General features: G+C 33.8%; 1 protein-coding gene across 1 annotated transcript; it reads right to left on the reverse strand.

Moving 5' to 3' along the window:
• Positions 1 to 2,496: 2,496 nt before the first annotated feature.
• On the reverse strand, positions 2,497 to 7,195 carry LOC141619431 (mechanosensitive ion channel protein 10-like). The gene is made up of 6 exons (XM_074436452.1): positions 5,305 to 7,195; positions 5,055 to 5,196; positions 3,952 to 4,245; positions 3,394 to 3,602; positions 3,064 to 3,290; positions 2,497 to 2,978 (listed from the first exon to the last, which is right to left on the reverse strand). The coding sequence occupies exons 1-6, from the start codon at positions 6,834 to 6,836 to the stop codon at positions 2,941 to 2,943; spliced, it is 2,442 nt and encodes an 813-aa protein (XP_074292553.1). The 5' UTR covers positions 6,837 to 7,195; the 3' UTR covers positions 2,497 to 2,940.
• Positions 7,196 to 13,446: the final 6,251 nt, after the last annotated feature.

Below are 13,446 nucleotides of genomic sequence, written 5' to 3' on the forward strand. Positions count from 1 at the left end.
GATATGTTTCATGGATGACGGACGGGTTGGATGAGATTTTAAAAGGACGGATGGATGACGGATAAGGCTTCACCCGACCCGAACCCGATCCATTGACATCCCTACCTGCGATACCTGCAATATGGTACGTTTATTTGAAAAAAAAAACATTATGAAGCTCTAAAGTCCCATTTTAATGAGATTTGTGTTAAAGTAGTACGTGTACACATTGAAGTACAGAGAGACCCGGCCTATAGTATTAATCAGGATATCCAGAAAAACCCTTTCAAATCAACAAGAACTCAATTCCACTGCACGGGAAATTTGCGTAAATCCGCAACATTCCTAGACCAGGTACCTTCATCGCAACTTTCATACACCAAGTTTGTAGCGGAAATTACCCGCGTACAAAAGGTACAAAGCCTTGATACTTCGAATTCACAATGATTAATTATTGAAAACTTATTGAACAAATCGTTTAACTTGAGCCAAAATAAACAGTACAGAGCTCGAAAATTGTACTAACTCAAGTGCAAGACCCCAAATTATAGGTACGATCAAGAGATTCATCATCTTTTTTCTTTATGACGAGGGGACTCACAGCCGCTACCTTTAGTGCGCACTAAATGTAGAAATTCATCATCCTCTAGTATAAAAGTCTTCTATCTCAGCTGATTCTGCAATGACAGTTTCTGCAATGACAGTGATAAACAAACTTAAGAATTACTCCTACAGAGTAAATTTTCTCATTATAAACAAGATTGATCATAATGCGAACCCGGTGCTTCTGTCCCAAATTCTAGTTGTTTCACGAGATTTTGTACATAAATAGTGAGCTCAAATCTCCGTTTCTCCTTCTCTTTCAGACATTCAAAGTACGTCCAGCCTTCAGTTGTCGGAAAATTATGTCTGATATGAATAGCAATCTTTGCTTTGTCTCCGTTCTTTTGGACTTAATTTCAGTTCTAATAAGTTCAGTTCAGTTCAGTTCAGCTCCATTCAGTTCAGTTCAGTTCAGTTCAATTCAGTTCAGTTCAGTTCATATTAGTTTATTTCAACATTACTATTATTATTCTTATTGATATCATTATTATTTTATATTAATGTATTTACTATTGTTATTATTATTATTATTATATTATTTTTATATTTATTATATTATTATTATATTTATTAATAATTAATTCGTATTATTTATATTATTATATTTATATTTAATACATTTATTATTATTATTATTATTATTATTATTATTATCATCATCATCATTATTATTATTATTATATTATATTTATTATTTTATTAATATATTTATTATTATTAATATTATTCATAACATATTTATTATTATATTTAATATTATTATATTAATAAGTTATTATTTAATATTTATTATTTTATTAATATACTCATTATTATTAATATTATTAACCACATATTTATTATTATTATTATTATATTTAATATTATTATGTTAATAAGTTATTATATTAGACCTATTATTATTATTATTATTATTATTATTATTATTTATTTATTAGTTATTATTATTAATATATTACTCCCTCCTATCCACTCTTTTCTTCCCTATTTCCTAAAACGGATTATTCAGGTTTTCTTCCCCTTTCCTTTTTGAGAAAGTTTTTATTAATATTATACTCTTACCTCTTTTCACTCATCAAACCCCACTATATACTTTATTAATATTTAATTCTAATTATTCCTACCTCTCTCCAATAACCAAACCCCACCCATCTCCTTTATTAATATTTAATCATAATTATTCATACCTCTCTCCAATTACCAAACCCCACTCATATATTTATCAATATTATACTCCTCACCCTTAATCTCCGTGCCCACTTCAAAGGGGAAAAAAGGATGGATGGGAGAGAGTATATTATTATTAATAATGTTATCATTTATATTACAAATATATTATTATTACTATATTTATTATTATATTAATATTTTATTTTTTATATATCTTATTAGATTATTATTATTATTAGATTATATTAATATATTATTATTAATAATGAATAATATTATAATAATATTTATTATTATTATTATTGGTATTATTTTTATTATAATATTTATTATTATTAATATTAATATAATCTTTTTATTATTATTTCAGTTCAGTTCAGATCAGTTCAGTTCAGCTCCATTAAGTTCAGTTCAGTTCCATTAAGTTCAGTTCACTTCAGTTCAGTTCAGACAATTTCAGTCCAAAAGAACAGGGCCTTTGTCTCCCATTTCTAGAATTTTCACGCTGTGAAAATTTGGAGTGAATTTTTCGTTCTCCTCCCTCAGATAACTGAGAGAACAAAAACAACGGTTAATAAAAAAGTAAAAGGCCGATCACTCAATTAATTGTGGCTTAAGAAGCAAGATGAGTAATGACAACAATCAAAAGGTTTAAAATAAAACTCAGAAAATAAACAATAAGAGATACTACCTCAGATTTATAGTCTATGAACTAAAAGTCCGGAGTACCAAATTGCAAGCAACTAAAATAAAAAGAGATTAACAAATGTTTTTCAATCAACAATAAGAGAAGTCCAATGGTAAGCTAGTTGCAACTAGCTTACCTTTGCCATAAAATGTCATCATATTTTAGGCTACAATTACTTTGAGCTACCAACCTACTACAATGGTTTAGCTTAACATTTATTCTAGCTTAAATAATTAAAAATGCCAAAACTAAAATGCTATTGGTTGATTTTTTATTGTGGGCCCAATTAAGCTACTAGCTTAATGAAGCTAGTAGCTTAAACTAAGCAAGTTTACATGGCCAACTCTAATGGTGTAGCCACTAGCTTGCAATTGACTTGCTCTTATTTTAACGTAGGGAAAATATGCCTTATCCCGATAAACTTCTTAAACCAAGAACTTTCTACATCCATTTTAATTTTCTCCGACAACCGCCATGTTTTGTGCCACTAACTGTCAGAGTCATCCTGAAGTCAGAAATTCTTCCATCTCTGCTGATTCTGCAATGACAGTGATAAACAACAATTAAGCATTACTCCGACAGAGAATTTTCTCATTATAGACAACGTTGATCATAATGCTTACCCGGAGTTTCTGTAACAGATTCTAGTTGTTTGATGAGATCATGTACATAAATAGCAAACTCGTATCTCCGCTTCTCCTTCGCTTTCAGACATTCGAAATTGGTCCAACCATCAGTTGTTGGTAACTTATGTTTGACATGAACAACAATCTTGGCTTTGTCTCCAATTTCTCGGATTTCCACGCTATGAAAATTTGGCGTGAATTTTTCTTTCTGGTCCTTAAGATAACTAAAAAAAAGCGGAACAACAAAAGTAGTTAATAAAAGACTGGTCACTTGGTTAAATTGCAAGTCGAAGGACCAAGATGAGTGATTAACAACAAAAGGCTCACGTCTCAATTTTTTGTCTCAACGGCTCTGTTATTCTCTTGTCGGGAGTACTTAGGAATTCGACTTGATCATTCCAATTGAAATTTGACTTATGGTTGACAACATTTTTGAGGGCTAACACCGAGTTCGGATATATTACTTGCTGCTGTTCACCAATAGTGCGAATATTTGAAAACGTGGTGCACCAAACACTAATTCTCACAACTTCCAGCTACATAAAAGACAAGGATATTTCATTAGGTATCCACATTAGTAAACAGCAACAATATAATCCCAATGTTATAAAGGCTTTCGCAAACATGAGGTACAGGAGTCGAGGATGTGCAACTTTATCCTAAGTTAACAACGAGGAGAGACAACTATGACAAACCGTTAATTAAACTTCACGTAGTAATATTGGTTAATAACAGTGTGAAACGAAATGGGATGCCAAAGAAAGTGATGTTCAACACTCTAAAAAGGAAGTTGAAACTCGCCAAGAAGATGATATCCAATTAACCACGGGTTAGTACTTCTATGTAATTTTAAATAATGCCAAAAGTAACATAAACATAACTAACCAGTTCTCCGTCAATGAGACATAGGTCGCCAACATCAAAAGGATGGACAACATATACAAAGATGAGGCCTTGAAACAGTCCCTTAGCTGTGTCTCCGAATATAAATGTAGCCGCCAACGCTGGTGATGCTATGATGACGAGTATCTTTGTTGAAGCCAACCCAGTGAGAAGTAACCACATTAGAAAGATCGCAACAATTATAATCCCACTCATGACTTGATTCAAGCATTTCACCACCTCTTTTTCACTAATAAATGTATTTGAAAGAGACATGCAACTGCTGTGGGCTCTTTCCTGACCATCAAATACAATGTCAATAGTCAATTACATTTTGTAGACTTAATCTGACTCTCTTTAAGTTTAATTGGTATCACTTAGACCTGTCAAACGGGTCGGGCGGGTCGAATCCTGGGTCGGGTCATACGAGTTGTGTCAAATACGGGTCGGGTCATATGGGTCACGGGTCGGGTTAGGGTTAGAATACGGGTCAAGAAATAATTTCTAACGCCTTTTTTTAACGATTTTTTTAATCAAAAAAATATTTTTAAAAATATGAAACACATTTAAAATTAATATTTTAATTATATTCAATGTTTACATTAATTATATTGACATAATTATTAAAATAAAGTTTTTAATATTTTAATTATATAAAATTGACTTTTTAATTGTGTTTGTAATTTTAAGTAATAAAAATAATATTTTTTTTAACTATTTTTTCAAATATAATACTCCGTATATAAATATTAATATTTTAATAAAATTCTTGATTTACCTTTGACTCAACGGGTCGACCCGTTCGGGTTGGGTCTCGACCGTAAAATAACGGGTCATTTTGGGTTCGGGCCAAACGGGTTGCCAGGTCAAAATATTCAGGTCTTGACCCTGAAAACGGGTCGGGTCGGGTCAGAATTTGACAGGTCTATCAGTGTTTCTAGCTTCTTTGTATAACATCAGCTAATATACGCCAACGGGTTAGCGTGAGAGAGTGAAAATCAGAAAACAGAAAAATATATTGGAGAACTATTATTTCGTTCCCAGATCTTGAATAGGCAAAGTTAATACTTATATAGGATGCAAAAAAATGAAGACGGTTGAAGTACCATAAATTTTTCAACTTTCTCGTATGTTATTTCCTCCTTGCTCTTTACATCAGGAAGCAGTTCAAGAAACATTTTCCAATCATTATCGAAATAAGCTTCACCTTCAACTTCCACAATCTTCATCAATGTATTTATACAGTTCCTGCTCCAAACAAAATAAAGAAAGAGGAAAATTTCTTAAGCATTATCATTGTCTTGTAAATGATCGAAATTGTCAGCAACAACTGTAAGACAAAGTAGATTTTCTTACGCATTATCCTCTTCTGAATCCTTGTCTAGTAAATGATCGTAATCGTAAGCAACAACACCCTCCTTCGACAACGCATATTCGGTAGTCAAAAATAGTTGAGCTGCCTTCTGTAATTCATATGTGGATGCCTTTGGACCTATATGATTTATCAAGTCCGCCCTCACACGTTTCCTATCCAAAGTATTGCACACATAAGTATCATCACTAGATTCCAAAAGGACGACCCACGGTACCTTCTTTTTAGGCGGTGTTTTAGAGCATGACAATCCACAATCAGTGTCATTTGAATCAACCATAGGAACGCAAGCACCCTTATAGTGGGTGTAACTGAGCAAAATAAAGAAGTACAACTGCTTCCCTATGGCCGTAATCTTAGAATGTAATCTGTCATACACGGAACGAGCCTCCCAATACAAGAGTATGCAAGATTTGATCAACCATAGAAAAGAGCATATTAAAAGACTAACCAAAGTCCAAGTACCAAATTCCAAAACTCTCTTGTCCTCGGGTGTTGTGTTTAGGTGTTTACCAAAATACAACACCCATGTAATTAGGAGCATCACCATGCTTAGAATGAAGATGGCGCTCCTCTTCGTACCATTGAGGGCATACACCGCATACTTTTCATTGAAGGTAACCTTTTGCAACTGATCACAGCAAAAACATGACGATGCACCTTTGAGAGTATCGCCAATGCTTGGATAATCTTCCAAAAAAATTTGTAAAGACCAAATTTTTTGTAAAGACCAAACTAATAAATGAGCTAACAAGGTAATGATGTTATACCCTATGAGGAGAAAGAGTGATACCTTAACCCATTCATCAGTGTAAATCCCAAATATTTTGCTCTGCTTAAAAATGGGGACGCTACTCATGACCACAGCGTTTGCCCACAAAACCAGGAGACAGCCGGTGATCTCAGAAATTGATTCCAAGGGAAAGAAAATCTCCACATCTTCGTCGCGGAAAACATGTCCAATTACAAAGCATAAGAAGACCCAAATGAATTGGCCAATGAGGTGGATTCCACTTAAAATACAGATTATCTTAATCCACTTAGTTATTGGCAGCCCTATGATCATTACAAGTTTTAATCTTGGAACATTCTTAGCAATTGGATAAAATATCCCTAGTTCAACCAAAAGCAACATCACAACCACAAATGTCCAGTAGCGCAAAAGAACCATAACTATGGCGCGTTTTTCATAGTTTTCAGCTCTGAAAATGATTTGAAATAATCGAACAACTAGAAATGCGACTAATAACACGGGCACGCTGGCAACAGTAACAACTGCACTGAAAGCATATGCTACTGGTGCCAAACATACAAAAAGCAAGCAGTAAATTAGATAACAAAGGGGCTTAGGTATCACTCTTTGTTTATTTGGTTTTTCACTAACTGAATCTGGGTTTTCGACTTTGACACTAACAGAATCGGTTCCTGTATTTTGTAGAGGTAGGACTTCAGAACGTTGTTCCGGAGAATTGAAGTAAACCTCCGGTTTTCTTTCCTCTGGCTCTATGGTAGCCATAGTTTTGGAAACCTAGAGCCTACAGTTACGAGGTATGATGAACCTGAGCGTGTATCGGAAGTTTTGAGGAAAAGAAAAAATGGAACACTACAAAAAAAATTGAAAAATGAGGAAATTGAGCTCCAGTTTCCAGCCACAAGCTGCATTATATTAGGTACATTTTTCTGTAGTGTAATAGTATCACAGCATTTACTCATCACCGTTGAACCAGCTAGATTGTACTCCATATTAAAGAAGACTGAAGAATTATAGTACAGAGTATTAAAGAAAGACTAACTAGATGTCGGACACGACCTCATCATAGTCGGGAGCCTTTGAGACACTGAGATAACGATATTCCCACAACAAAGACTGACTTGATACATAATTACATTAACTTTATATCCAAGTAGTAAAGTATCATGCAAAATGTAATTACGATTAAAAATGATTAGACTAACTCAATAGCTGAGTGATTAATGATAACAGTGCAATGAATTTATGAGGACCGAAGAGCTGCTTATTTATCAAACATATTCCTTGACTTGCTGTGTTAATAACAATACAAAACTAGTCCAAGTACTCCGCTCACTACATAAATGAGCTTGTGTGTAGTCTAGATCACTAGTTTTATATCGCCGTACGACTTGTAACGAACAACAACTCAACTACTCGGAAATCGTACACCTTATTAATTGGGTAGTCATCAATTCAAAGGAAAAATGTACTATACCAATAAATTTGTAGTTAATGTGACAATACTATCCTTGTATTTTATTTTCAGAATTTTGATGCCGTCGAAAATACAAGGCCATTTTGGTTTGGCACTGTAAATTACACCCTTGGATTTATGAGTACCTATTAATTAATAATGTATAGAGTAAAAAAAGGGCAGCCCGGTGCACGATGGCATCCCCGCTAGGCGAGGGTCCGGGGAAGGGTCCCACCACAAGGGTGTAATTGGGGCAAGCCTTCCCTTGCCATTTTGGCAGGCCGCTCCAAGGACTTGAACCCGTGACCTCACGGTCACAAAGCAACACCTTAACCGGTGCGCCAAGGCTCCCCTTCAATAATGTATAGAGTAATAAAGTCAAATTATTAAGTTCGTAATAGCACCCTTGGATTTACCTCAGCCGGCAAAGGTAAGAGACGAGCAACGATCTCAGAAGCAGCTTCCAAAACAAGGACCCAACATTCAGTGTCTTCATCCTCGAGTTATTGTGCTAATGTAAGAGCTATAGAAAAACAAAGGACTTGTTGATGAGTTTTAATTCTGGGACATATTTAGCAATTGGATAAAATATTCCTATTTCAACCAAAAGGCTATATCATTACAACAAAGATCCAACAGTGCAAAAGAACATAAACTAACAAGTGTATTTTTTCAAAGACTTCACATCTGATAACGAATTGGAACAATCGTACAACTACAAAACAGCTCAATATTTGTGGCAGAACGCCAAAAGGAGCAACTGTAACACAAGCATATACCACTCGTGCTATACACATAATGAGCAAGACACGAAATAGATAACAAAAGGGCTTGTGGATTGGCATAAAACATGTTCGCTGTCTAAATCCAGGTTTTTGACTTTTACATTTACAGAATCTGTATCTGTATTTTGCGGAGGTGAGATTTCAAAATGTTTTTTTTTGGGGGGGAGGAATCGGAGCCAACCTCTAATTTTCTTTCGACAGTTCAATGCTAGACATATTTTCAGAGTCCTATAGCATACAGTTGACGCCTTTGGAGGTATGATGATTAACATTAACACTTTACCGAAGTTGTTGAGCAAAGCAAGAAAAAAGAAGTGGAATCCAAGAAGCAAACATACGGTTTCAACTCCATACACAATCGAAAATTTACCAATAGCCTCCAATTGTATTTTTTTTTCCTAATAGCTAGAGACTCTACTGCATTGTTGAGCCACTGTATTTGTGTCACTTTCATAAATAACACTCCGTAACCATAAACTCTTACAACATGACCTTTGCTTCTAAGTTTCTAAAATGATCTGCGTCTGAAGGTGGAGGTGAATCCGACAACTTTCTTTAAATTAAATTAATCGAGTAAGCTAAATCATTTTTCTTCTCAAAAATCATATCGAAAATGGCACTTCGTATATCAAATGTGCTATTTTAGCATTTACTGCCAAAATCCCCGGGTTTATGCAATAAAAATCTTTATTTGAAAGAAAAAAATGTGAAAATCATGCACTTGGCTAAACCCCATCCATTCTAAAAAAAGGCAAGAATTTTGAAAAAAGACCGACACATTTACTCGTCTATAGGCGACAGTCCTTGATGCACTTGGGTGACATAAAAGTCTGACTATTGGAAGATTGTATTTGTGCTGAAAATAGAAAGACAATAAGGTACAGTTTGTATGCACTGGGGCAATGTTGTTGCACACTTGCACGCGATTGATGATTAGCAATCGTGTAAACTCGACTGTAGGAGCCCTAGGAGGATTGTATTCATGTTAGGAAAAAAGGCTGGAATATCCTTAAAAAAAAAAAAATATATATATATATATATGACTTCCTTACTCGGCTCTAGGCGACTGTCCTTATGCACGGGAGAAAAAAGATTACGCATCAGAGGTAGTACCTCAGACCTTATAGTTTTTGAGCATATATACATTTTTTCTGAGCATATTACCATTTATAAATATAGTTTTTGAGCAATATTATATTTTTTTAGTGTAATGTTTTAGTAAATGTGCTAAAAAAATTTATACTAAAGCAGAACTCAAAAAATTTAAAATAAAACTCAGAAAATAAACAATAAGAGGTACTACCTCAGATGTATAGTCCATAAACTGTATGCACTGGGGGGTGATATTGTTGTTGCACAAATTTGATGATTAGCAATCATGCAAAAGTAGTGACGGAGCCAAGATTTAAATTTTGGGAGGGGCGGAAATTTTAGGGGGGAGGCCTGCCACCAGCGGACTAATAATATACTCGTAGAAGGTAAATTAGAATAAAAATCGAAAATTTTAACTAAAACTTTCAATTTTTCCGTTGCTCGGGAGTGACTGCCCCGATCTCGCCTCGTAACTCCACCACAGTCGACAATCAATAGTCCGACACTCGATTAATATCGTTATTGCGATAAATTAATAAACAAATAGAGATTGACAATTACGGAGTATCAATTATAAGTATGTAATAATCAACTGATTGAAAGATTTAAATACTCTCTAATCAATAATAAAGAAAGGTAAACAAATGATCGGAAGGGATGGAGTAAATAACAAGAATTACTGTTACATGCATACATAAATGACAATAGTAAAATTCAAGAGAAAAAAAATTAAAAGAGGCTTACTAAAACCGCATAATTAAGGTATTCCAGATCATTAGCGCTGATCTAAAAATCATCACCATCATCATCCGATCATCGTCTTCTGAAAATTAATCAATTTTTCCTGCGGAAATTTTAGCGCCATTACCGAGTTTTTTACCTTTTTTTTTTCTGGTGGTGATTTTTACTTTCTTACTGTAAGAGCGATTTCACCAAAGTAAAAGTAAAGTGTGTAGGCCGTTGGGTAAGCTTGGGCTTTTGGCCTTTGGGCTAAACTTGATGATGCATTAGGATATCGTAATTGGACTGTACTCACAAATTTATTGTAAGAGTCGTTTTACTAGAGGTGGCAATCATTGATACGATTCAAAAATACAACACGAATCCGGCATGAAGGTAGTGGTTTAGGGTTAAAACTAGACCTGGCAAACAGATTGGGTTGTGTCGGGTTCGTGTTCGTGTCACTTGTAAACGGGTCACAAACCCTTCAACCCAAACCCGACCCGTTTAAATCTCGTGTTGTGTTCGTGTCGACCCACTTACATAAATGGGTCATCAAGCCTCAACCCTAACCCGTTAATATCGTGTCGGGTTCGGGTCGTGTTTTCGTGTCATGTCAATATTTGGAAAGTTTTAAGTATATTTATGTGATGAAAGATAAAAAAATTAGGATTAATTTATTAAACAGGTCATTCGTGTCGGGTTCGTGTTTACAGAGCTCAACCCAAACCCGACCCAATTAAATATCGTGTCGTGTTCGTGTCGACCCACTTACATAAATGGGTCATTGAGCCTCAAACCAAACCCGTTAATTTCGTGTCGGGTTTTCGTGTCGTGTCATTATTTGCCAGCTCTAGTTAAAACGTTGTGATCAATTTAATAATTGGGTTGATATGAATACGACACGAAACTTAAGTGGGTCGGGTTAGGTTGAGCTCTTTCGACATGAATAACCTATTTATTTAGAAGTGTTGTAATATATTTGGATTGAGTCAATAATTCAATTAAACAACTTAAAAATAAGCATTTTCATTAATCATTTTTTCGATAATAGGGCTATAAGGCTTATTTTATTTTATTAGTTTATTGGATTAAACACTTAAACAGGTTAAGTGGGTAAAAAATGAGCTCCTTAAAAATAAATTGGTTAAATATGTCTGGTTGTGTCATAGAAAAATTAAATGTGGTGGATTAAAGTTGAGAAAATTTTCAATTCAATTCAATTCTGCTCACTTCAGTTCAGTATACTTTCAGCTCAATTTAGTTTAGTTCAACTCAATTCAACCCAAAAGAATAAGGCCTTATACTTTTCATCTTAATCGTTCTTTTTTATTATGGTTCTTGAGGGTACATAAATAGCAAATTAGCCATGTCTTTTGAACTAATAAATTAAATTGGACTGAATTAAATTACTCTAAAATAAACTAAAACACTCAAGTTATGTTCAAAAGGATATCGATGATGTTGCGCAACATAATTATTAGGGTCGTGCTTTTTCACATACGAAAATTATTTTTTCACATACAATTTTTACGTTTTTACCCTTTATATTTTTTTCTCGTCTCTCACTCTAAACTCAATACAACTCACCCACCCACAAAAAAGATCCACCCCTCTCTCTCTCTTCCTCGTGCTAACCCCGCCCACCGACATCCTCTCCCTTGCTCCGGCGTCCGCTCCTGTCAGCCAATCTACTAGATCACCTGGCACCACCACGTTGTCTAACATATTTTTTTCATTGTTCCAGGGGAGATTAGCCAAGTTATCCCCGCTTAAACGTCGTTCCGCTGTTGTAATTATTATTACTTTCAACGTGATTCAATAGGTGCAACTTAGTTTGCTTAATAAGTTAGCAAGCATACCATTAAAATGCAGAAATGAGCAAGTGAAATACGAAGAACAATTATTACTAGCAAAAAAAAACGAAAGATTGTGCAATTTCACAAGGCTGACAGCGTAACCCATAGGCACTTGTGCAACGAATTTGACAACTTCTTCGACTCTCCCTGGCGCACAGACACCATCACCACCTCTTAACAATTATCTTATAAACCCTAATTTCAACAATTATGATTAATAAACAAAAAAGTTCTAAGTAATTGATAATAAAAATTGCAACAATTAATAATAACAATTGATAAACAAATAATCTACTTCATTGATTAATAAATTAAGATCCTTGTTGAAATAATTTGAGCCATTAGATTCGGATTTAGGAAAAAGATAGAAGTAGGAGTTAATTTGAAGGTTAAGGTTAAAAGGGTATTAGATGGAAAATTAATGATAAAATGTATGTGAAAGAGTAAAATTCGTATATGAAAAAGTAATTCCGAATTATTATTGTTATTAAATACGTAGTAAGATATACAAAAATCGAGTTAATTATAGATAAGAATATTCCACATCAACCTAATTGTTTGACACAGAATTGTTCGACACAAAATTAAAGGATACCGACGATGTTGTCCTTTTTCCAATTTGCTCAACACAAAATTATAACTTCATTTTGCATCTTTTACTATTGTTTATCCAATAAGATTAAAATGAGTCAAATAACATATCACTTGCATAAATAAGACAAATCTTGTGATAATATCTAAACATTTTGTCTACAAGTAGTAATGTAGTATACTATTTGACTCATTTTAAGATTAAAACGGATATACCCGTCTCAGCTAAAAATCTGTGTTTTTTTATATGTAGTCCCACAAGCCACAGGCCACATCAATTTGTTTAACCTAAACTTCATCATCATATTGCACCACCTTTAAAACCTTTGCACCACCTCCAACAATTTCTCTATGGCGTTGTTTGCAGTAAGAGGATTATACATCTGATGTACTACCTCCAATTCTATAGTTTCTGAGCATTATAATAAAGTTTTTGAGTTTTGTTTTAAAGTTTCTGAGTTTCACTATCAAGTTTCTGAATTTATTCACTTAAACATTAAGCTCTAAAAAATTACAATAAAACTCAAAAACATTACATATAAGTTTAGTTAAATTTGAGTTTTGACGAAAAAAATATTAAAATCTAACTTATAAACTTTATTATTATGTTCAAAAAAAATACACATATGCTCAAAAACAAATAAAGTTTGAGATAATAAGCTTTAAAAAAATACATATATGCTCAAAAAACAAAAAAGTTGGAGGTAGTACATCTGAGGGATGTTCTTTTTTCTCCGATGTTTGGTAAACGGCATATTGGCCAATTTTTAGCATATTCAAGGATTTTAGCATGTTTGACCAATCAATATGCTAACTTTAGTATTTGGTAAACAGCATATTGAAACAGCATATTTGGGGTCAATATGCTGATT

This window comes from Silene latifolia, chromosome X, assembly GCF_048544455.1.
Source record: "Silene latifolia isolate original U9 population chromosome X, ASM4854445v1, whole genome shotgun sequence".
In the NCBI taxonomy this organism is placed as follows: domain Eukaryota; kingdom Viridiplantae; phylum Streptophyta; class Magnoliopsida; order Caryophyllales; family Caryophyllaceae; genus Silene; species Silene latifolia.